The 25771-nt window shown below is 45.0% G+C and overlaps 1 protein-coding gene across 1 annotated transcript in view; it reads right to left on the bottom strand.

The window, feature by feature from the left end:
* Positions 1-3526: 3526 nt before the first annotated feature.
* mfn1a (mitofusin 1a) overlaps positions 3527-25771 on the bottom strand; it is a 40381-nt gene continuing 18136 nt past the window's right edge. The window contains exons 7-16 of the mRNA XM_079648993.1: positions 22993-23060; positions 22755-22876; positions 22503-22629; positions 20832-20936; positions 14188-14287; positions 13550-13746; positions 12453-12554; positions 10978-11174; positions 10135-10269; positions 3527-4120 (exon numbers count right to left, since the gene is read on the bottom strand). Of these exons, the coding sequence (XP_079505119.1) occupies positions 4063-4120; positions 10135-10269; positions 10978-11174; positions 12453-12554; positions 13550-13746; positions 14188-14287; positions 20832-20936; positions 22503-22629; positions 22755-22876; positions 22993-23060 (1211 nt within the window). The 3' untranslated portion in view covers positions 3527-4062. The remainder of the gene's footprint in view (positions 4121-10134; positions 10270-10977; positions 11175-12452; positions 12555-13549; positions 13747-14187; positions 14288-20831; positions 20937-22502; positions 22630-22754; positions 22877-22992; positions 23061-25771) is intronic.

The raw sequence follows: 25771 nt of genomic DNA, 5'->3' as shown, positions 1-25771 counted from the left end.
GTGGAGGTAGGCCTCTGCTACAGCAGAAACAGGACAGGTGGAGGTAGGCCTCTGCTACAGCAGAAACAGGACAGGTGGAGGTAGGCCTCTGCTACAGCAGAAACAGGACAGGTGGAGGTAGGCCTCTGCTACAGCAGAAACAGGACAGGTGGAATGCAGGCCCCAGCTCGAACGTGGAGCCGCTCCGTCTCTCTGTGATGTCTCCGGAGCAAAAACCTCCTCAGCGCAGCAGCACAGTACAGGTGGACGCAGGCCTCTGCTACAGCCGTACAAGACAGGTAGAAGCAGGCCCCAGCCCGAACGTGGAGAACGTTCAGGCCACTCCGCAATGCCCTCTGTGCAAATCCTCCTTTCCAAGCCGGTGGAAGAGAGGCAGCCCTGCCCCTCACTTTCCATGCTCCGTGAGGTGGATGATTAATGCTCTGATCGACTGATCGCAATCCTGCTCTGATCAACTGTCTCTCACCTGTCTGTCTCTCACCTGTCTCTCTCTCACCTGTCTCTCTCTCACCTGTCTGTCTCTCACCTGTCTCTCTCTCACCTGTCTGTCTCTCACCTGTCTGTCTCTCACCTGTCTGTCTCTCACCTGTCCTTCTCTCACCTGTTTCTCTCTCACCTGTCTCTCTCTCACCTGTCTGTCCCTCACCTGTCTCTCTCTCACCTGTCTGTCTCTCACCTGTCTGTCTCTCACCTGTCTCTCTCTCACCTGTCCTTCTCTCACCCGTCTCTCTCTCACCTGTCTCTCTCTCACCTGTCTGTCTCTCACCTGTCTCTCTCTCACCTGTCTGTCTCTCACCTGTCTCTCTCTCACCTGTCTGTCTCTCACCTGTCTCCAGACCTGCTGCTTCAGCCCAGCATCTCTGTGTCCACCATATACGGGGTGTCCTTGGCCCAGCAGCAGGGGTTCCAGGTGTTCAGAGGCTCCACCTTCAGCATCAGCTGCTCCATCCAGCCTCAGTACCCAGGAGGCTCCTTCCTACTCAGCTCCTCCACTCACACCTACACCCAGCCAGCTGTCAATCACAGCGCCCACTTCCTGTTCCCGGCTGCAGAGCCCGCCCACCAGGGAAACTACAGCTGTGTTTATCATGTGGTGGTTCGCTCTCGTAGCTTCTCCTCTGAGAGCCGTCTGCTATTTGTCACTGTCTCAGGTAAGCTCAGTGTTCACCTGTCTGCCTCTCACCTGTCTGTCTCTCACCTGTCTGTCTGTCTCTGTCTCAGGTAAGCTCAGTGCTCACCTGTCTGCCTCTCACCTGTCTGTCTCTCACCTGTCTGTCTGTCTCTGTCTCAGTTAAGCTCAGTGTTCACCTGTCTGTCTGTCTCTGTCTCAGTTAAGCTCAGTGTTCACCTGTCTGTCTCTCACCTGTCTGTCTGTCTCTGTCTCAGGTGAGCTCAGTGTTCACCTGTCTGTCTGTCACTGTTTCAGGTAAGCTCAGTGTTTACCTGTCTGTCACTGTCGCAGGTAAGCTCATTGTTCACCTGTCTGTCTCTCACCTGTCTGTCTGTCTCTGTCTCAGGTAAGCTCAGTGCTCACCTGTCTGCCTCTCACCTGTCTGTCTCTCACCTGTCTGTCTGTCTCTGTCTCAGGTGAGCTCAGTGTTCACAGGAAGAGGATCATGTCTGTGTCTCACTGAGAGCTTTTGAAAGAGGTCCCACTGGGAAACATCTGAAAGCCTAGAGAGTGCAGTTAGTGGGACTGCTGGCCTCATGCTGTGATGTCTGATGTTCCCTCAGATCCCTCACCTCTGATCCTCCGAGCTGTCGTCCTGCTGCTGCTACTGCAGAGCTTCAAACCAAAGAAAAACAATCTGACTTTTTCTAAAACGTAAAAAATTCGGACTTTTTCTCGAAAGAATCTGACTTTTTTCAAAATCTCAAAATCCGGAGCAAAATCTAAATGTTTTCTTTGTGAAAATCATTTTTTCTTTTTAATAACAATCAACACATTCTGAGAAATGTCTTAAACCCACAGAATTCGGACTTTTTCTCAAAATTCTGTCTTTCTCTCGAAATCTCAAAAATGATGTCTTTTGAGTTCTGTTGTATTTGTGATGGAGTTTTTGCTTAATTGTCTGTTTTTGCTTGTTTTTAGGAAGATTTGAGTTTTGTAATTAAAGGGTCCTTATTTCTGTTTAATTTAGGAATTGATCTGATTTCATGAGAAAGGATTTTGATATATATATTTTTTTAAATACTAAATGTTCTTGACAAATGTACTGAAATCTTAGATGATATTTTCTTATTTTTCATATTTTAATATTTTGGCTTATTTGATAATAATTGAGCTCATTGAACTTAAGGATTTTTTGTATTTTGGTTTAACTCAAACATTTTTGATCAATTTGGTTTTTAAAGATTTTTATTTTTTTTACAAAATTCTTAAAAAAAATGTGATTACGTTTTTGTTTGTTTTATAAGAATTTAACAAAACTCTGTCCCTAAAACATTTGCTGAATGTATTCATATTAAGGTTTTTGCTCATTTTATAACCATTTAGCTTATTTTTTGCTTATTTGAAAAGAGTTTTTCTCCGTTTTGAACTAAAGGAATAGTTATTTTTCCTAATGAATTTAAACATTTGTCTGAATTGATAAGAAAGTGTTATTTGAGAGGAAGGGTCTGATATATATGAATATGTAAATAATCAATCAAATCAAACAATCAAATAAACGGTGAAACTCTCTGCATGCTTCAGTTTCTTCTGCTCAGCGCTTTCCTTCAGAGGACATCAGCTCTTCAGAACAGATCTGAGAACAGCAAGTCTTTCCCACAACCTGGTTTTACTGGAGATATGACTGTGTGAGTCATGAGGAGGGTGTTATTATTAATCTGTATCTAGAGCGTCTGACGGATCACCACACATTAAAGAGGCCCTGTCTATTAGTGGTGTTATTATTAATCTGTATCTACAGCGTCTGACTGATCACCACACATTAAAGAGGCCCTGTCTATTAGTGGTGTTATTATTAATCTGTATCTACAGCGTCTGACTGTTCACCACACATTAAAGAGGCCCTGTCTATTAGTGGTGTTATTATTAATCTGTATCTACAGCGTCTGACTGTTCACCACACATTAAAGAGGCCCTGTCTATTAGTGGTGTTATTATTAATCTGTATCTACAGCGTCTGTGGGATCACCAGACATTAAAGAGGCCCTGTCTATTAGTGGTGTTATTATTAATCTGTATCTACAGCGTCTGACTGATCACCACACATTAAAGAGGCCCTGTCTATTAGTGGTGTTATTATTAATCTGTATCTACAGCGTCTGACGGATCACCACACATTAAAGAGGCCCTGTCTATTAGTGGTGTTATTATTAATCTGTATCTACAGCGTCTGACGGATCACCACACATTAAAGAGGCCCTGTCTATTAGCGTAGTATTTAATGCAGCCGAACCGTGTATTACAATGCCGTTATGTGATGACTTCCAAAGAGAAAAAGAGCAAGCACACGCAGAATCATTCGATTTTTTTAGAAAACATTTAGTTTTTATTATCGTATGTGCTACGACTCCCGAGTTGCATCACCACTAAAACATCCAATCACGGAGCTTGTTGACTAAACACAAGGTTTTTCAAGCAAAGACGACTGGCAGCGTCTCCCCAACGATAGCTGAGGATTATGGGTAGTGTAGTTTCTTCGGCTATCTGAAACTCAGAAAAATCTATTTGTTTTCAGAATCGAAGGGCAAAACACAAAAGTATTGTACACAATTTAAACCAATCAATGTTGTGTAATTAACAAAGACTAACTGGCTTTTCTGAGTTGATGAGTAGTGCAGATATAGACATTTAGATAATAGATATCAATAGGAAAACATAACGAAGCCATGTCAAGAAGCTGACAAAAGATATCCTGAAATAACCCTTTACCTGGCTGCTAAGCTAACAGCAAGTCCTGAGATACGCACACCGATTGAAACTGACCTAGGACCAGATATTGTGTTTTTTATAGCACTTATTTTCTTCAGAGGTAGAGTTTATGACTGGTACTACATTGTGGTGGATAATGTCCTTAAAGGATCATTTAGCAGTATTCTTCTTCCTCAGCTTCCCTACAGGTACTGAGCGGAGAAGACCTCCAGCTGAGTCTCCAGCTCCGTCGCTTTGTTCCTGAAACACAAATGAAACATACTTTTAATTTATTTTAAATGAGTTATCGTGTATCATAATAGCAGCTGCGCTCGTGAAGTGAATAAGGTGAAAACACAGGACGGATTCATTCCTGCGTAACGTTGGCCCTGCACGAAATAAATAACTATTCAAATCTGCCGTCTGTGATTGGTTGTACCTCGTCACATGACAAACCATGCACACTTCCTTGAGTAAACAATCCGGCCCTTATACAGGTGCTGTCACACTCCTAGGGTTATGTCACGTTTGTAATTTTGTATGTTTGGGTTTTGCTGTCATGTTTTCCCCATGGGTTATTGTCTGGTCCCTCTCTCTGTGTTGTGTCCTCCTGTCGTTAGTTTCCCTGGTGTGTCTAGTTGTCTGATTGTGTTCGCCTGTTGCCCTTGTGTTTCTCCTCCCCTGCCCGGCTGTTTCTCGTCTTGTGATTACCCCTCCCTGTATTTAGTCTTGTCTCTTCCTGTGTTCGGTGTTGGTGCTTCTTTTGTTTGTGACCGAGTTCACCGTAGAGTGTTTTGTTTGTTCCAAGTTATGTGTTAGATAAGAGCCCTTGCAATAAAGGTATTATCAAGTGTTATCTGCGTTTGGGTCCTACCTGCTTCACTCTGCGTATCAGGTGCATCTCAATACATTTAAATATCGTGGAGAGTTAATTTATTTCATCAATTCAAAAAGTGAAACTCATATATTATATGGATTCATTACGCACAAAGTCAAATGTTTCAAGGCTTTATTTGCTTTAATCTTGACGACTTACAGCTAATGAAAACAGCCTGTCCTCTGACAAAAAACGAGCATATAGGCCGATTGCTCGCGCCCTTATTACGACCCAGAGACACGTTTTAAAGTGTTCGTTGTTTCTTACACGACCACTAGAGCACCTCTAGTGGTCGTGTACGAAACAACATGCTCCCGGTCCGTTCATTGCAAACGCTCCGGAGGGACGTTCATTCACAAATAACCATCTCTGGAAAATCCTAAATTATAGAATAGTTTGTTCATTAAAATGCTTTTTGATTTGATTTCTGGCGAGAAGTGTATATTGTACTTTTAGAATCCACGTCTAGTCGATGTGTAGGATCTATAGTTTGATAGATATTACGAAGATGATCTGAGGTCTCATCAGGATAACGTGTATGCAGCTTCCATGTAAAGTTAGCGTGGGTGAAAACAGTTGTTCCGGTCTCGAAGTTTTCATAATAAAACCGGATATATTCCCCTCACTGTCAGATGAGTACTCAGTGATATCTGCATTACTCATCCACTAAGAAACACCAGTTTATCCTTAATTACACAATATTGATTGGTTTAAATTGTGTACAATGCTTTTGTGATTTTAACCTTCGATTCAGAGAAACAAATAGTTTTTTCGGAGTTAAGACACCCCCCCCCCCCCCCCCCCCCCCGAACGTGTTTCGCAACATGTTCTATGGCACGTGTCTTTATAAGACCTTTTCGTATTTCCCACAATTAGAAGTTGGCAGTATTAAACTGTGTAGACCCTGGAGGTTTAGGGGATATGAAACACAGTGGTGTTATCAAATGTAAAACATATCATTAATAAATGGGTGAATTAATATACCCACATGCCAGCTAAGGTCAGAAGAGCTTTATTTAACAGCTGGTCTATGTCTGTGACCCCTCCTGTTGATAAGCCTGGAACATGCACTTGTCAAGGTTCAGAGGCACATTTTGCAAATATGGCAGTAGCCATCGATCATCTTAAGATAAGATACTTTATTGATCCACTTAACACTCAGAATAAAGTATTATTTTATCTAAAAAAATGTTTTCCCGATTTCATGTCACATGAACACCATATCCCAACATGCATTGCGGCTAAAACAATGGATGTTTTATCAAAACCTCTGAAAAAAGAAATGTGTCTCTCATAATCAAAAGAGAAAAACCTATGGGAAAAACACAAACGCATTGGACACAATTCAAACCAATAAAAGTTGTGTAATTAAAAAGGATACACTGATGTTTCTTAGTGGATGGGTACTGCAGATATCTCTGTGTAATCATCTGATCATTGGTTTTATTATGAAAACCTCCAGAAATACTGTTTTCAACCCGTAACTTCAAATGGAGGCTGCCGCGTCCCTCAGATCATCTTCGTAATATCTATCAAACTATAGATCCCATCGACTGGACGTGGATTCTGAAAGTACAATCTACACTTCTCGCTTGAAATCTAATCAAAAAGCGTTTTAATGGACAAACTATCCTACAATTTAGGATTTTCCAGAGAGGGTTATTTGTGAATAAACGACCATCTGTAACGTTTGCATTCAACGGGAGCACTAGAGGGCGAACACTTTAAAACGTGATTATAGGTCGTATTAAGCGCCTGAACAAACGACATATTTGGTCGTATGAGTTGGAGCACTTGTTGGATGAAAACCCCCAAATCAGTATCTCAGAAAATTTGAATATTGTGAAAATATTGTAGACTCACGGTGTCACACTCTAATCAGCTGAGGTTTCCTGAGCCTTTAAATGGTCTCTCAATCTGGTTCAAAGGCTTCACAATCATGGGGAAGACTGCTGACTTGACAGTTGTCCAGAAGTCAGTCATTGACGCCCTCCACAAGGAGGGTAAGCCTCAAAAGGCCATGGCTAAAGAAGCTCTCTGTTCACAGAGTGCTGTATACAAGCATATTCATAGCTTGAGTGGTAGGAAGAGGTGCAAAGCAACAGAGATGACCGCAGACCTGAGAGGATTGGCAAGCAAAGGCCATTCAAACATTTGGGGGATCTTCACTGGAGTCAGTGCACCAGGAGCCACCGCGCACAGACGTGTCCAGGACATGGGCTAACTGAGCCTTCCTCGTGTCAAGCCACTCCTGAACCAGAGACAACGTTAGAAGCGTCTTACCTGGGCTAAGGAGAAAAAGAGATGGTCTCTTGCTCAGTGGTCCAAAGCCCTCTTTTCAGATGCAAGTACAGTTTGCATTTCATTTGGAAATCAAGGTCCCAGAGTCTGGAGGAAGAGAGGCACTCAATCCAAGTAGCTTGAAGTCCAGTCCAAGTCTCCACAGTCAGTGATGGTTTGGGGAGCCATGTCATCTGCTGCTGTTGGTCTGCTGTGTTCTCTCAAGTCCAAAGTCAACGCAGGCATCTACCAGGACATCTCAGAGCACTTCATGCTTCCTTCTTCTGACAAGCTTTATGGAGATGCTGATTTCATTTTCCAGCAGGACTTGGCACCTGCCCACACTGCCAACAGTACTAAGACCTGGTTTAGTGACCATGGAATTACTGCTCTTGATTGGCCAGCAAACTGGCCTGACCTGAACCCCGTAGAGAATCTATGGGGTAATGTCAAGGGGAAGATGAGAGACAGGAGAGCCATCAACGCAGACGAGCTGGAGGCCGCTATCAAAGCACCCTGGGCTTCCTTCACCCCTCAGCAGAGCCACAGGCTGATGGCCTCCATGCCACGCCGCATTCATGCAGTCATTCATGCAAAAGGAGGCCCAACCAAGCACTGAGTGCATACACATGAACATACTTTTCAGAAGGCCGACAATTCTGTATTAAAAATCATTTCTTTATTGGTCTTAACCCATAAGAACCCGGACCCATTTCTACTTTTGGGAAAATTAAGGGGAACATTATTTGTGGCGCATTTCCACTGCAGCGGGTAGCCCCGTTTAAGCGTCCTTAATTGTCCTCAAGCGGCCAGGCCAGTTTTTGGTGGCCTTTCCATATAGCGTAGCACCGGCTAGCGGGTACTTTTTCCCTCTTTTTCCGGCCCCATAAAATCGTGGTTCTATCAGGCCAGGGCCAGGGCTGAACGAGTGACGTCAACACTCGACTGCTGATTGGTCAGAGAGAATCGTCACAAGATCGCACTCGAGATCATCCCTAGTGTCGCATATATATCTAGAAGCAAGCTTGCAGCATTTTTATACACAGCATTTTTGTAAACGGAGGATCTACAAAAATTGCAACGTCAAAGAAAAGCACACCGTGGTCGACCGAGGAGGTGACGGCGTTCCTACATCTCATTGGGAATGATCAAATCCAGCGGGAGCTCGACGGAACAACTCGAAATGTGAAAGTGTTCCAGGATGTCTCTGCACAGATGCCCCGCCCACACTGCGTTGCTACTCCAGGTCCTAAACTGTAATGGAAATGCGACACGGCCTCGGACGGGCAGCGAGGCAGCCCGAGGCCTGAGCGAGGACGCTTAGGGACGCTTAAACGGGCTTACCCCGCTGCAGTGGAAATGTGCCATTAGACTAAACAGACCACCTAGAACACATTTCTGACAAGAACCCCCCCCCAGTGTCACATATCTGAAATGTGACACATATGTCCCATTTGGCTTTAATGGTAAAATAACTCTTATTTATAACGTCATTAATGAGGATGATTTTTTGGCTTAAATTAGTTTGAACATTCTTTGAATTGAAGAATAAAGAATATATTAACTCAATATAATTGAATCAGCTAAATGAACTGAGCAGATCATAATCATATTTCTAATTGAGCATATATGTCACTCCGGGTTTGCTGTGAACGTTTAGGGTTAAAGTCCCGATGTGACAGCAGTGTCACAGCGATGTTGGTCTCATTTGTTTCAACAGCTTCAATGTAATAAAGGACATTTAATGTAAGCATTTTAATTCTTAAATGGATTGAATTTTACCTTTAGCAACAACAAACAAGCTTTTGAAATGTAGCTCGTTCTGTCACGTGTGTTAGTCTGGGACATGGACATCTTGGACATGTTGTTATGGGAACACAAAGTCACATGACCTGGACCATGACCCACCAGACTGTTCAGGGTGTGTCACTGAGGGACACCAGTGGGCTATTTATTTATTTTATCACGTAGAACAAAACGTTGAAGTCTCTTCAGTTTGTGTTAACCACAGACCTTATTTCAGGATACAAACAAAAACACAGAGAACCAGTGACCTCCAAACCAGGAAGTGATCAAATGCTGACTCAGATCAGGGTCTAAGACTCATAACGCTGACTCAGGGTTCAGGACTCATAATGCTGACTCAGGGTTCAGGACTCATAATGCTGACTCAGGGTTCAGGACTCATAATGCTGACTCATGGTTCAGGACTCATAATGCTGACTCAGGGTTCAGGACTCATAATGCTGACTCAGGGTTCAGGACTCATAATGCTGACTCAGGGTTCAGGACTCATAATGCTGACTCAGGGTTCAGGACTCATAACGCTGACTCAGGTCAGGTTTCAGGACTCATAATGCTGACTCAGGGTTCAGGACTCATGATGCTGACTCAGGGTTCAGGACTCATAATGCTGACTCAGGGTTCAGGACTCATAATGCTGACTCAGGGTTCAGGACTCATAACGCTGACTCAGGGTTCAGGACTCATAACGCTGACTCAGGGTTCAGGACTCATAATGCTGACTCAGGGTTCAGGACTCATAATGCTGACTCAGGGTTCAGGACTCATAATGCTGACTCAGGGTTCAGGACTCATAATGCTGACTCAGGTGAGGTTTCAGGACTCATCATGCTGACTCAGGGTTCAGGACTCATAATGCTGACTCAGGGTTCAGGACTCATAATGCTGACTCAGGGTTCAGGACTCATAACGCTGACTCAAGGTTCAGGACTCATAATGCTGACTCAGGGTTCAGGACTCATAACGCTGACTCAAGGTTCAGGACTCATAATGCTGACTCAGGGTTCAGGACTCATAACGCTGACTCAGGGTTCAGGACTCATAATGCTGACTCAGGGTTCAGGACTCATAATGCTGACTCAGGGTTCAGGACTCATAACGCTGACTCAGGTCAGGGTTCAGGACTCATAACGCTGACTCAGGGTTCAGGACTCATAATGCTGACTCAGGGTTCAGGACTCATAATGCTGACTCAGGGTTCAGGACTCATAATGCTGACTCAGGGTTCAGGACTCATAATGCTGACTCATGGTGTTAGGTGTGGTTCCTGCAGATTAGCTCGGAGGTGCTACATGAGTTAGCGTTCCCCTCTGACCTGAAGGCCTTGGACTTCCTCTGGATGTTCTCCAGCCTCTGGGTCCTAAAGCTCAGCGTCCGGATGTTCCCCTCCAGCTCGGCCTCGCTCAGATCCACGCGCTGCGTCAGCCGGCTGAAGCTGCCCGACAGCTCCCTGAAACACGGGTCATCAGACTTCACTAAGTCATTCAATATATCTTACATAAAAACAATCCTGCAACACACCAACAATGCCAGGAATTGATTCAGCATCTTTAACAACATCCATAACTGTCCCAATCAGCAATTTTTTAAACTTTGTCTGTATATTCTATAATGCTATCTTATGCTAATAGTGTGAATGTCCCGACATGCAGGTTAGCATCCAGCAGTTTGTATGAGCTGGAGAACCTCCTCTACACCTCTATCTGAACACTCTGGGGTCTCATCACCTCCAGGGTCCCATCAGGACTCTGTGAGCTGGAGAACCTCCTCTACACCTCTATCTGAACACTCTGGGGTCTCATCACCTCCAGGGTCCCATCAGGACTCTGTGAGCTGGAGAGCCTCCTCTACACCTCTATCAGAACACTCTGGGGTCTCATCACCTCCAGGGTCCCATCAGGACTCTGTGAGCTTATAGACTTGATCTAACTCTCTATAACACATCTCCTCTGGAGGAGAACTCTCTGCTTCTCTTGGAAACTGGACTTAAATCACTCTGTACATTTTACATTTATATCCAATCTAATATTTAATAATCCATTCCTTGCACACTTAATGTATATCCTGCTTATATTTTGTTACTGTAATTTGTATTTCCACATGTATATTAGTTACTTTTGTAATGCTGTTGTGTTTGTGTGGAGGTGCGGGGTCTCACTTGAACACCTGCTGGCTGCAGGCGGCGCTGCAGGCGGGGGCCACGGCCCTCAGGCGCCGCCCGCTGAACTCCACAAACTGGGCCTTCAGAGCTCGCTCCCTGCTGGAGTCCGTCCACAAGAACCTCTCATAGAGGAAGAGCAGGCCGTACAGAGAGAAGGAGACGGAGAGCAGGCGCCAGCCCACAGAGCGCCACACCTGGCAGAGACAGGTACAAGTACTCACATCTGGTGCTTAGTTAGAGAACAAGTAATCACATCTGGGCTTAGTTAGAGAACAAGTACTCACATCTGGTGATTAGTTAGAGAACAAGTACTCACATCTGGAGCTTAGTTAGAGAACAAGTACTCACATCTGGTGATTAGTTAGAGAACAAGTACTCACATCTGGAGCTTAGTTAGAGAACAAGTACTCACATCTGGTGCTTAGTTAGAGAACAAGTACTCACATCTGGTGCTTAGTTAGAGAACAAGTACTCACATCTGGGCTTAGTTAGAGAACAAGTACTCACATCTGGTGATTAGTTAGAGAACAAGTACTCACATCTGGAGCTTAGTTAGAGAACAAGTACTCACATCTGGTGCTTAGTTAGAGAACAAGTACTCACATCTGGTGCTTAGTTAGAGAACAAGTACTCACATCTGGGCTTAGTTAGAGAACAAGTACTCACATCTGGTGATTAGTTAGAGAACAAGTACTCACATCTGGAGCTTAGTTAGAGAACAAGTACTCACATCTGGTGCTTAGTTAGAGAACAAGTACTCACATCTGGTGCTTAGTTAGAGAACAAGTACTCACATCTGGTGCTTAGTTAGAGAACAAGTACTCACATCTGGTGCTTAGTTAGAGAACAAGTACTCACATCTGGTGATTAGTTAGAGAACAAGTACTCACATCTGGAGCTTAGTTAGAGAACAAGTACTCACATCTGGTGCTTAGTTAGAGAACAAGTACTCACATCTGGAGCTTAGTTAGAGAACAAGTACTCACATCTGGGCTTAGTTAGAGAACAAGTACTCACATCTGGTGCTTAGTTAGAGAACAAGTACTCACATCTGGAGCTTAGTTAGAGAACAAGTACTCACATCTGGGCTTAGTTAGAGAACAAGTACTCACATCTGGAGCTTAGTTAGAGAACAAGTACTCACATCTGGTGATTAGTTAGAGTACAAGTACTCACATCTGGTGATTAGTTAGAGTACAAGTACTCAGGTCTTGTACTTGAGTAAAAGTAGAAGTAGTTAGCATCGGAGAATGATTGTAACTCTGGACTATTCTGTACATTTTATTCTATATTAACTGTTTGTTGGGCACGTGAAAATAAAGAAATAAACACCATGAAAAATGTCAGAACAATTATCAGAAATTAATAAATAATAAAATGACTTAAATTGAGTTTTTGTTTCCCTGCAGACATTTGAATGCCTGGACTTATTAATAATAATGAATAATAATCAGTAATAATGAGATGCGCACCACGCCGCCGATCACCAGCACCGTCATGGAGGCCCGCGACGTGACGGACAGCAGCCCCGTCGCCATGGAAACCCTCATCGCATCCTTTAGGGTGGAGCCGTCCTGCATCAGATCCAGAAATCAATGAATGGGTATTTCTAGATGTTTGTCATATTTTATTCACCTGGTCCAGAGGTTTACTAAATACATCTAAGTCTTTATGCAAGTTCTATAAAACATCAATGAAATTCAAGACTTTAATTTATTTTAAATCTAAAAAATGTGCTACTTTTTAAGAAATTAATAAAAGGAAATAAAAAAAACATTGACACAAATGATGGAGAACAACAGAAATGAATGATAATGGATCTAATGGTATTTGAGTAACCCTGCAGACTGTTATATATTTCTCTCACCTGTCCTAACAACGCTTCGGTCCAGAGATTTAAAAAAAGAAGTCGAAACCTTCATGCAAGTTCTATAACAAATAAATGAAATTAAGGACTAAAGTATTTACAAAGAAAAAAAATAGAAATCAAACTATTTGCAGGAATTGATAAAAGGAATCTCAAAAAAAGACTTTGACACAAATGATGGTGAACAACAAAAATGAAAGATGAATAAATAATATCTGTTGGGAAAATCCTGAATGTCCTCTTCCAACATGAGAGCAACATGCTAACACAGGTATCAACTGTAGCTGTGAACATGACAGGATGTGTGATGACCTAGAAGAGCATCAGGACTGTTTGAGGCATATGATAGCTATGTGATTAACATGATGATTCAGCCTCTATGGAGAGAGACATGTGACAAGCATGCTCATTTCTGACGTGGAGCTAATCTGAAGTAAACATTGAATACTGCTTTCTATTCCTCCATCTTGTGACTGAGGAACTCCCTCTCTTGGATATCAGCATGTGAAGGACACTGTTCAGGAACTAGCTGATGCTCTGTATGTGATGACTCCTTCCATTCTGGAGAGGATCACAGATACATGGATCCTGAGACTGAAGATCAAGCCGGGGACCAGGGAGAGTTCTCTAACAATAAAAGCAGTAATAATAATGATTATTATGAATATTAATAATATGAATAAACATGTGGGGTGTTTGCACCTCGCTCAGCGCCCGCCTGGCGCCGGCCGCTCCGATGAACCGGGTGACGAGCGCCGTCCAGCCCAGAGAGAAGCGGAAGTCCAGGTTCTCCTGGAAGTCAGCGCAGAGGGCGGCGAGGCCCAGGTCAAAGGTCAGCTCGAAGGAGAGCGGGGTGGCGGACAGCTGATCGGGGGCCGACAGCAGAGGACGAACACCATCTGCAAACACATCATCACATGTTAGATTAAATGAAAATAAATGAAAATAATAATTAAATCAAATTGAATTGAATTAAACTTCCTGAGGAAATATCATGTGACCACAGTGTACCGGTCATGTGACTCTGAGGTCATGTGACTCTGAGGTCATGTGACTTAGCGTACCGGTCATGTGACTGTGAGGTCATGTGACTCTGAGGTCATGTGACTCTGAGGTCATGTGACTCTGAGGTCATGTGACTTAGCGTACCGGTCATGTGACTGTGAGGTCATGTGACTCTGAGGTCATGTGACTTAGCGTACCGGTCATGTGACTGTGAGGTCATGTGACTCTGAGGTCATGTGACTCTGAGGTCATGTGACTCTGAGGTCATGTGACTTAGCGTACCGGTCATGTGACTCTGAGGTCATGTGACTCTGAGGTCATGTGACTGAGCGTACCGGCCATGTGACTCTGAGCCTCTCTGATGTCCTGCAGGATGCTGATGCAGCGCTGAGAGAGACACGCCTCCATCCTCTGCTCCACGTGCTGCAGCAGCTTCTGAACACACACACCGTGCACACAACAACACACACACCGTGCACACAACAACACACACACCGTGCACACAACAACACACACACCGTGCACACAACAACACACACACCGTGCACAAAACAACACACACACACACACACACACACACACACACACACACACACACACACACACACACACACACACACATACACACACACACACACACACACACACACACACACACACACACACACACACACACACACACACACACACACACACACACACATGAACAGAAAACACATGACATCACATTTAGCTGAGGCTTTTATCCAAAGCCACTTACAATAAGTGCATTCGACCAACAAAGTACAAACTTGAAGAAAACAGAATCATAAGTACATCAGGTTTCAAAGAGCCAAACAAAGAGCTGCTCAACTGGCTTTAGATAAGCCAGCCCTTTATTAGTATATCCTCCTGGGACCCAGCCCATTGAAGATGTGCACTGTAGTGGACATTTTGTTAACATGCATCACCTTTGACTCTTTTGAGCTACTCTATTAATCCCTGATGTACAGAGGACATCCTGGTCTTTCCAGTGACATGTCATTGGTTAAAATTGCATGCTGGGAAGTTCCTCTTTCTTTTCATCCAAAATGGCTGGCATACCAAAAACAACATGTTATAGAAGCAGGAGGAGAAGTCAAATAATGTTTAATAATTGTAGTTTTTACCATGAAAATCATATATGTTCTTTTTATTAACATGTGAGGAACTATATCATTAGTTCTGAAAGCAATTAAATAATTCAAGTTTTCAAATAACAGCCCTTTTATAAATGTCCATTCTAGTGGACGTCAGGACCGTCTTCATGGACTTTATGACTCTATATTGTTGCAGGAGACGGAACTGAAGCAGACATTTTCTGAACCAGATAGTTCAGGGAGATGCAGATGTAGAGCTCTCAGATGATGAGAGAGATGAGGATTTCACACCTGGGATAGAAGAGGGTCAAGAGGAAGGGGGGGAAAGATGCAGGAGGCTCCATGAGCGCACAGATACAGACAGAGAGACAGATAGGGACGAGCTGGAGAGACATGTCCCTCTGTGGGCCAAGAGTAGCACGTATGTCTTCTTGTTGTTTTTATTTGAAGTGGAGCCATGAGAAATGAGAGTTGCCTCAGACAGCTTTGTTTCTATGAGCAGGTCAAATGGAGACCACATCCATACAACTAGTCAAGATGACCCTACAGCCCGTGCCGACTGGAGTCAATGAGGTACTTTCCCACTACATTGACTACAAAGTCTCTGAAGATCTGGAAAGATTCACCAAAAACCAGAACTAGTTTTTTATTGACCAAATAAACAGCAATGTTCAGATCAATCACTTATTCATGTTTTAGATAAAGCTGAATGTATTATTGTATTAATATCACTCTATAACCATAATACGTTACATCGTTTATCTGTTCATTTTGGCCGTCTTTTCAAACTAATATGTTCCCGACGTCCTCTACAGTGGACAGACTGTAACATTTTAAAATGAAATAAAATAAAAAAAGTCTAAATTGCAAGATGTTTTTTTTAACCCTAAACAGGTAGGAAATCACAAAAAAAAGGAAATTGGAAGACACTTTTTTTCCTCGGGTCCCAGGAGGATATAAGTGCTTTGTTAGTAATTATATCTCTGGAAGTGGAGTCCAAAGAGATGAGTTTTCAGTCTGAAGAAGATGTGTAAGCTTTCTGCTGTCCTGATTTCAATGGGGAGCTCATTCCACCATTTTGGATCCAGGATAGCAAACCCACGTGTTTCTGCTGATGGGAACTTGGGTCCCCCTCGCAGTGCGGGTGCAGCGAGCTGTTTGGCTGATGCAGAGTGGAGTGCACGTGCTGGGGTGTGCGGTTTAACCATGTCCTGGATGTAGGAAGGGCCAGATCCATTCACAGCATGGTACGCAAGTACCAGAGTCTTGAAGTGGATTCTAGCAGTTACTGGAAGCCAGTGAAGGGAGCGGAGGAGCGGCGTGGTGTGGGAACATTTAGGAAGGTTGAAGACCAGACGAGCCGCTGCATTCTGGGTGAGCTGCAGAGGTCGGAGGGCACATGCAGGTAGACCAGCCAGGAGGGAGTTGCAGTAGTCTAGGCGTGAGATGACGAGAGCCTGGACCAGAACCTGCGTCTCTTTCTGGGTCAGCTGGGGACGTATCCTCCTGATGTTGTAAAGAGTGTATCTACAGTAGCGGGTTGTAGCAGCGATGTTTGCAGTGAAGGACAGTTTGTTATCTAGGGTCACACCCAGATTCCTTGCAGTCTGAGTCGGGGAAACAACAGAGGTGCCGATGTTGATTGTTAGGTCAAGAGTGGGACAATCTTTTCCCGGAAGGAAAAGCAGTTCAGTCTTATCAAGGTTGAGCTTGAGGTGATGAGCAGACATCCACTGAGAGATGTCTGCTAGGCAAGCAGAGATGCGTGCGACGACCTGGGTCTCTGAGCGGGGGAAAGGACAGAATTAGTTGGGTGTCGTCAGCGTAGCAGTGGTATGAAAAACCATGCGGGCTAATGACAGATCCGAGCGAGTTTGTGTACAAGGAGAAGAGGAGGGGACCGAGAACAGAGCCCTGAGGGACCCCTGTAGTTAATTGACAAGGGTCGGACTCGGACCCTCTCCAAGTTACCCTGTAGGTCTTTGAGGTATGAGGTGAGGAGGGAAAGTGCAGAGCCTGAAACTCCAAGTTCTTGGAGAGTGTGAAGGAGGATCTGATGGTTCTCCGTGTCGAATGCAGCAGACAGGTCCAGAAGGATGATGACAGAGGAGAGGGAGGCTGCTTTAGCCGTGTGCAGTTCATCAGAGACAGCAAGGAGAGCAGTTTCTGTTGAGTGACCTGCCTTGAAACCAGACTGGTGCGGATCCAGAAGGTTGTTCTGATGGAGATAACAGGAGAGTTGTTTAAAGACAGTTCAAGTGTTTTAGACAGGAACGGGAGGAGAGAGACAGGCCTGTAGTTTCTAACATCAGACGGGTTGAGAGTGGGTTTCTTTAGGAGAGGGTTTACTCTTGCCTCCTTGAGACTGTTTGGAAAGTGACCAGAAGTTAGAGAAGTGTTGATGAAATGAGAAACGGTAGAATATCAGGAGCGATAGTCTGAAGGAGGTTTGAGGGGATAGGGTCCAGAGAACAGCTGGTAGGACGGGCAGAGGTAATGAGGGTAAGACCCTCACTTGCAGAGAGAGGGGAGAAGGAGGTCAGTGTGTGGGTGAAGGGAGGGTCTGGTGACCCAGAGGTGAGTAAAGGTGAGTCAGAAAAAGAAGAGCGAATATCATCAACCTTTTTTTCAAAGTGGTTAACAACGTCGCTTGACAGAAGGGAGGAGGGGGGAGGGGCTTTGGGGGGGTCCAAGAGGGAGGAGAGGGAAGGGGCTTTGGGGAGGTCCAAGAGGGAGGAGGGGGAAGGGGCTTTGGGGGGGGGGGGGGGTCCAAGAGGGTGTAGAAGATGGAAAATAGTTTTTTGGGATTGGAATAGGAAGATTGGATCTTATCTTGAAAGAAAGTGCTTTTTTGCCTGAGAGATGGAACACAAACAACATGCACACATTAACACACACACACCGTGCACACAACAACACACACACCACTGGCTGTTTATATATTATAAAATGTTACTATTGCAATTATTGTTTTAAACTTTTATTATTATTATTGTTTTTGTCTTTTTTTAAATGCATTTACTGTTATTATTATTCATGCTCTAAAACTAGAAATCCTATTTGTTTCTGCAGAGAGACACTGGCCATGTTAACCTGACAATGACCCCACAGTGTGTGTGTGTGTGTGTGTGTGTGTGTGTGTGTGTGTGTGTGTGTGTGTGTGTGTGTGTGTGTGTGTGTGTGTGTGTGTGTGTGTGTGTGTGTGTGTGTGTGTGTGTGTGTGTGTGTGTGTGTGTGTGTGTGATTGGATTGGATTGGAAGTTAAGGAGCTTAATGTGTCATCACATCAATTACATTAAGTCTGTGTGTGTGTGTGTGTGTGTGTGTGTGTGTGTTAGCTTGTGTGTGTGTGTGTGTGTGTGTGTGTGAGTGTGTCTTTATGTGTGTGTGTGTGTGTGTGTGAGTGTGTGAGTGTGTGTGAGTCTTTATGTGTGTGTGTGTGTGAGTGTGTGTGTGTGTGTGTATGAGAGTCTGTGTGTGTTAATGTGTGTGTGTGTGTGTGTGTGTGTGTGTGTGTGTGTGTGTGTGTGTGTGTGTGTGTGTGTGTGTGTTAATGTATATTTAGAGCTGTGTTAAGGCAACAGCTCTTGGATTTGCGTACTGAATATTGAATTGAAAGAAAAACCTAATTTGGATTACTTTTATTTTGTTTATTTAATTTATTCTATTTCAACATTCTGTTCAAACAGTTTATCTTTTTTTAGGTCTTTGTAAATGAAACTTTTTGAGCTAATTTCACCGACTACGACTCTGTTTACGGACGGAGAGAGAATGCGTCACAGTGCTGTTTACAGAACGTTTTTAACAAATGATCCCAAAGCAAAGTGGTGAGGACATGTCCCCAGTGTCCCCAGTGTAAAGGATAGTATGTTTGTCTCTATCGTACAAATTTATGTTGAATCTGATTTAATCCACAGATTAAATCAGGGGGGTCCAAACTGTTTTCACAGAGGGCCACGTACAAGTGCGGGCCGGGCCGCTGACTAGAGGTTTATCGCCTCATAAGTTCAGTTATCAGTTAGCAAAATCAATCAGATGTAGGTCAATGATGTTTGAGAGTGTTGGCACCTCATCCCTTACAAGAGAAGCCTCAGAGTGATTACAATAAGGAGAATTAGGACGGGTTCATTTCAAGCTTGTTATGGAAATACAACCTAGTCTCACGATTTCCCCATTTTTTTTCGTGTCACACAGAACGATTTTAAAAGCAATGTAAAGAATAACAAATTAGAAGGAAAAAACGATTTAAAAAAAATACAGATTTCAGTATTCTGAGGATCTGAGGAAGGCAAACAAACTCAGAAATTATACGATTTTAAATAAAAACAATAATCGTGGCTTGATATTGAGTAAGAACATGTTAGGGTAATGTTGTGAATCGAGTGGCCTGTGTTCGTCGTCCATAACATACGCCTGCCCATACCATAACCCCACCACCACCATGGGCCACTCGATTCACAACATTACCCTAACCCTAACCCTAACCCTAACCCAGTTTTCTCCGACCCCTTAGCATTATTTCAACCCCTCTTTCCCGTTTTCCTCCTCCTTCCTACCCCTTAGTTTGTATCTATTGCAATCAGCTCTCTTTGTGTGTTTAAATTATTCTTTTAAACTAAATAGCAACAGTGGTTTTATCTTTTAACAAATTCAATGTGAAACATGTGCCCGTGCTCTCCCCTGTCAGCACTAGATGGTGACAGGTGACCTCTATTTCTTCACCTAACCCTAACCCTAACCCTCACACCAGATACTGACTGGTTTTCGGACCCCCCCAGACCCCCCCAATAAAGCAAAACTGCACGTTTCAGAGTGGCCTTTTATTGTGGCCAGCCTAAGGCACACCTGTGCAATAATCATGCTGTCTAATCAGCATCTTGATATGCCACACCTGTGAGGTGGGATGGATTATCTCGGCAAAGGAGAAGTGCTCACTATCACACATTTTTTCAGATTTGTGAACAATATTTGAGAGAAATGGTTATTTTGTGTATTTAGAAAATGTTTTAGATCTTTGAGTTCATCTCATGAACAATGGGAGCAAAAACAAAAGTGTTGCGTTTATATTTTTGTTCAGTGTAAATTGCTTTTAAAATCGTTCTGTGTGACACGAAAAAAAGGGGAAAATGGTGTTGGTGAACACGAATCAATAGATTACATGTCGTGACTCTAACACGAAATCCCGTGAGACTGGGTTGGGAAATAAGTATTTCTTCTTATCAACTAAGATTTGTTAGAACATGTTTCCAACTTGAATTGACTGAATTGATTTGTAAAGCGGTCGTATTAACACATGAATACTACTGTGTTATATGTTTACATTTAAGAAGTACAATATAAGACAAGGACACGTTTCATTTGTTGGCCATATTCCATTATACTTTTTTAATTTGCTGAGGGCTGCATTTGGCCCCCGGGCCGTAGTTTGGACAACCCTGGATTAAATGTATCAGTAGGGCCGTCAGTCCCAGGCTTTATCACACCTTTAATACAAAAGACTGGCCACCTTCTGCTCTCTTGCACTCCACAGACATGCACCCTATCATACGGATCATGTTGCCTGTCCCTCTTGTTTCCTGCTCCTCTGTACAAAGTCTGTGTAACTTGGTCAGATCCTGGTCCTATCTACTCGTGCAGGACTCTGGCCTTTCAGCAGGAAATGAGAGTCTGTTAAATGCTATAACTCTTTATTAAAACACAACTTTGGTTTAAGCTTGTGTTCTTTTCTTAGCACAAGGTGATACAGTGTGTTTCCACCACAGTCCTCTTGTGTCTTAGTGTTTGTCCTGATGTTGTAAATGGAGCTGCTGAGATGCGTCCTTTGATCTGACAGTAGTATGGGATGGCTGCTGAACACTCACAGTTTTGTAGAGCTGCAGAGTTTGCTGTGTTGGGCTGAAGTCGGCTCTGAACTCGTCCACCAGAACAGGAAGTGATCGGATCTGATTGGACAGCGCCGACTCCACCTGAAAAAAACACCAAGTATCCATCAGAACAAACTTCAAGGTCACCTTGTATGCAAAATCCACCTCTTCATGTCTCTTCTACATCAGCATGTGTCCCCTGAGACTCTCTCTCTACACAGAGGGGACACATGTCTCTTCTACATCAGCATGTGTCCCCTCTGTGTAAAGACACTCTCTCTTTACACAGAGGGGACACATGTCTCTTCTACATCAGCATGTGTCCCCTCTGTGTAAAGACACTCTCTCTTTACACAGAGGGGACACATGTCTCTTCTACATCAACATGTGTCCCCTCTGTGTAAAGACACTCTCTCTTTACACAGAGGGGACACATGTCTCTTCTACATCAACATGTGTCCCCTCTGACTCTCTCTCTACACAGAGGGGACACATGTCTCTTCTACATCAGCATGTGTCCCCTCTGTGTAAAGACACTCTCTCTTTACACAGAGGGGACACATGTCTCTTCTACATTGTAAGAAATTAAAAATCAATGTTGATATGCCGTAATCTAAATTAAATATAGGGTTTTAATTTAAAGCAGTTTTATTCTGAAAAAACGGAAGTTCAAACTGACTATTAACTTAACACTTTTATTCTGAAAATTCTTCATTTCCGGTTAGCATTAGCATGTGGCTAAAATTTGAAACCGTGAATTGAAGGGGAAATGAGATGTGATGTTGTACACTAAACACACTGGGATTAGCACTCATTTATTGACGCTGAAATAACGTTTATCAGGGAATGTTTAAATAACCACAGACATCAGAATGATGTAATTTAGCAACAGAAAAAGGCAGGAATTGCAATGGACCCGCCCCCGTCAACGCCGGCCAATAGGAAAAGACCACAAATGACAACAGGAAGGGCAAGCCAAGAATCAATCTCCTTTTCCAGACCTCGGCTGACCGAACACATGGGGAGAGCGCCTCCAGCTTGCAATTTCATTGTACACCACCGCATCTTTTGTGTAATTAAATGCTGTTTACTCAAGTACAAGACCTGAGTACTTCTACTTTTACTCAAGTACAAGACCTGAGTACTTCTACCTTCACTCAAGTACAAGATCAGAGTACTTCTACTTTTACTTGAGTACAAGATCTGAGTACTTCTACTTTTACTCAAGTACATGATCAGAGTACTTCTACTTTTACTCAAGTACAAGATCTGAGTACTTCTACTTTTACTCAAGGACAAGATCTGAGTACTTCTACTTTTACTCAAGAACAAGATCTGAGTACTTCTACTTTTACTCAAGTACAAGATCTGAGTACTTCTACTTTTACTCAAGTACAAGATCTGAGTACTTCTACTTTTACTCAAGGACAAGATCTGAGTACTTCTACTTTTACTCAAGAACAAGATCTGAGTACTTCTACTTTTACTCAAGTACAAGATCTGAGTACTTCTACTTTTACTCAAGTACAAGATCTGAGTACTTCTACTTTTACTCAAGGACAAGATCTGAGTACTTCTACTTTTACTCAAGAACAAGATCTGAGTACTTTTACTTTTACTCGAGTACCAGACCTGAGTACCTCTAGTGGTCACAGAGTGCTCCCTCACCTTGGCAGCGACCTCCTCCGTCAGAGTTCTGATCTTCTCTCTCACGCTGTCGCTCAGACGGTTGATTTGTCCTCGAACGAAATCCAGACGATCTCTCTGCTCCTCGCGCTCCTCCAGACACAAGATCCTGCCAGAGGTCAGAGGTCAGAGGTCAGAGGTCAGAGGTCAGGAAGTGTGTATTCAGTGAGTGTGTATGAGCAGCTATAATCAGTGTGTAATAGTAAATATAAGACAGGAAGTGTGTTCACTAACTTCCTGTCAGCGGAGGCGATGTTGATGTCATCCATCACAGATTTGATGGTCTCTGTGATCTGTGACGCCCGAACTGTGTGCTGCTCGAACTTCGTCTTCACCGCGGACTGAGAGATGAATTCCTGCAGGTCAGAGGTCACAGGTCACAGCTCAGAGGTCAGAGGTCACAGGTCAGAGGTCACAGGTCACTTATGTCTGCTATCCTGTAGATTTCTACCACTAAAGTACTTGTATTTACCTCGAAGGTCCGCTCAAACATCTGGAACTCTCTCAGCCTGTCGTGGAAACCTTCAGCCAGAGCGCCGCCTGCAGGAAGCACACGGTACTTCATATTTAGTATTTATTATAAAGGTACTACACATAACTTACATTAAAAAAAGTATCTGTCTCGCAATATAAACCTGTCTCCCCCCTCTCACCTGTCTCACCTGTCTCACCTGTCTCACCTGTCTCACCTGTCTCCTCCTCCTGTCTCACCTGTCTCCTCCTCCTGTCTCACCTGTCTCTACTCCTGTCTCACCTGTCTCTCCTGTCTCTCCTCCTGTCTCACCTGTCTCTCCTCCTGTCTCTCCTCCTGTCTCACCTGTCTCCTCCTCCTGTCTCACCTGTCTCTCCTCCTGTCTCTCCTCCTGTCTCACCTGTCTCTCCTCCTGTCTCACCTTCTGTCTCTCCTCCTGTCTCTCCTCCTGTCTCTCCTCCTGTCTCTCCTCCTGTCTCTCCTCCTGTCTCACCTGTCTCTCCTCCTGTCTCTCCTCCCGTCTCACCTCCTGTCTCTCCTCCTGTCTCACCTGTCTCTCCTCCTGTCTCTCCTCCTGTCTCACCTGTCTCTCCTCCTGTCTCACCTCCTGTCTCTCCTCCTGTCTCTCCTCCTGTCTCTCCTGTCTCTCCTCCTGTCTCTCCTCCTGTCTCTCCTCCTGTCTCTCCACCTGTCTCTCCTCCTGTCTCTCCTCCTGTCTCTCCTCCTGTCTCTCCTCCTGTCTCACCTGTCTCTCCTCCTGTCTCTCCTCCTCTCTCACCTGTCTCTCCTCCTGTCTCACCTGTCTCTCCTCCTGTCTCTCCTCCTGTCTCACCTGTCTCTCCTCCTGTCTCTCCTCCTGTCTCTCCTCCTGTCTCTCCTCCTGTCTTTCCTGTCTCTCCTCCTGTCTCTCCTCCTGTCTCTCCTCCTGTCTGTCCTGTCTCTCCTCCTGTCTCTCCTCCTGTCTCACCTGTCTCTCCTCCTGTCTCTCCTCCTGTCTCTCCTCCTGTCTCTCCTCCCGTCTCTCCTCCTGTCTCTCCTCCTATCTCACCTATCTCTCCTCCTGTCTCTCCTCCTGTCTCTCCTCCTGTCTCTCCTCCTGTCTCTCCTCCTGTCTCTCCTCCCCCCGTCTCACCTGACTCTCCTCCTGTCTCTCCTCCTGTCTCTCCTCCTGTCTCACCTGTCTCTCCTCCTGTCTCTCCTCCTGTCTCTCCTCCTGTCTCACCTGTCTCTCCTCCTGTCTCACCTCCTGTTTCACCTGTCTCTCCTCCCGTCTCACCTGTCTCTCCTCCTGTCTCACCTGTCTCTCCTCCTGTCTCTCCTCCTGTCTCACCTGTCTCTCCTCCTGTCTCTCCTCCTGTCTCTCCTCCTGTCTCACCTGTCTCTCCTCCTGTCTCTCCTCCTGTCTCACCTGTCTCTCCTCCTGTCTCTCCTCCTGTCTCAGCTGTCTCTCCTCCTGTCTCTCCTCCTGTCTCTCCTCCTGTCTCTCCACCTGTCTCTCCTCCTGTCTCTCCTGTCTCTCCTCCTGTCTCTCCTCCTGTCTCTCCTCCCGTCTCTCCTCCTGTCTCTCCTCCTGTCTCACCTCCTGTCTCTCCTCCTGTCTCTCCTCCTGTCTCTCCTCCCGTCTCTCCTCCTGTCTCTCCTCCTGTCTCACCTGTCTCTCCTCCTGTCTCTCCTCCTGTCTCTCCTGTCTCTCCTCATGTCTCTCCTCCTGTCTCTCCTCCCCCCGTCTCACCTGTCTCTCCTCATGTCTCACCTGTCTCTCCTCCTGTCTCTCCTCCTGTCTCTCCTCCTGTCTCACCTGTCTCTCCTCCTGTCTCACCTCCTGTTTCACCTGTCTCTCCTCCCGTCTCACCTGTCTCTCCTCCTGTCTCACCTGTCTCTCCTCCTGTCTCTCCTCCTGTCTCACCTGTCTCTCCTCCTGTCTCTCCTCCTGTCTCTCCTCCTGTCTCTCCTCCTGTCTCTCCTCCTGTCTCACCTGTCTCTCCTCCTGTCTCTCCTCCTGTCTCACCTGTCTCTCCTCCTGTCTCTCCTCCTGTCTCACCTGTCTCTCCTCCTGTCTCACCTCCTGTCTCACCTGTCTCTCTTCCCGTCTCACCTGTCTCTCCTCCTGTCTCACCTGTCTCTCCTCCTGTCTCTCCTCCTGTCTCACCTGTCTCTCTTCCCGTCTCACCTGTCTCTCCTCCTGTCTCACCTGTCTCTCCTCCTGTCTCTCCTCCTGTCTCACCTGTCTCTCCTCCTGTCTCTCCTCCTGTCTCTCCTGTCTCTCCTCCTGTCTCTCCTCCTGTCTCTCCTCCTGTCTCACCTGTCTCTCCTCCTGTCTCTCCTCCTGTCTCTCCTCCTGTCTCTCCTCCCGTCTCACCTCCTGTCTCTCCTCCTGTCTCTCCTCCTGTCTCTCCTCCTGTCTCTCCTCCTGTCTCTCCTCCTGTCTCTCCTCCTGTCTCTCCTCCTGTCTCACCTGTCTCTCCTCCTGTCTCTCCTCCTGTCTCTCCTCCTGTCTCTCCTCCTGTCTCTCCTCACCTGTCTCTCCTCCTATCTCTCCTCCTGTCTCTCCTCCTGTCTCTCCTCCTGTCTCTCCTCCTGTCTCTCCTCCTGTCTCACCTGTCTCTCCTCCTGTCTCACCTCCTGTCTCACCTGTCTCTCCTCCTGTCTCACCTGTCTCTCCTCCCGTCTCACCTGTCTCTCCTCCTGTCTGACCTGTCTCTCCTCCTGTCTCTCCTCCTGTCTCACCTGTCTCTCCTCCTGTCTCTCCTCCTGTCTCACCTGTCTCTCCTCCTGTCTC

This window comes from Notothenia rossii, assembly GCF_949606895.1.
Source record: "Notothenia rossii genome assembly, chromosome: 9".
Taxonomy (NCBI): domain Eukaryota; kingdom Metazoa; phylum Chordata; class Actinopteri; order Perciformes; family Nototheniidae; genus Notothenia; species Notothenia rossii.
The sequence above is the reverse complement of the archived record's forward strand: the minus strand, read 5'-3'. Positions and strand labels throughout refer to the sequence as shown.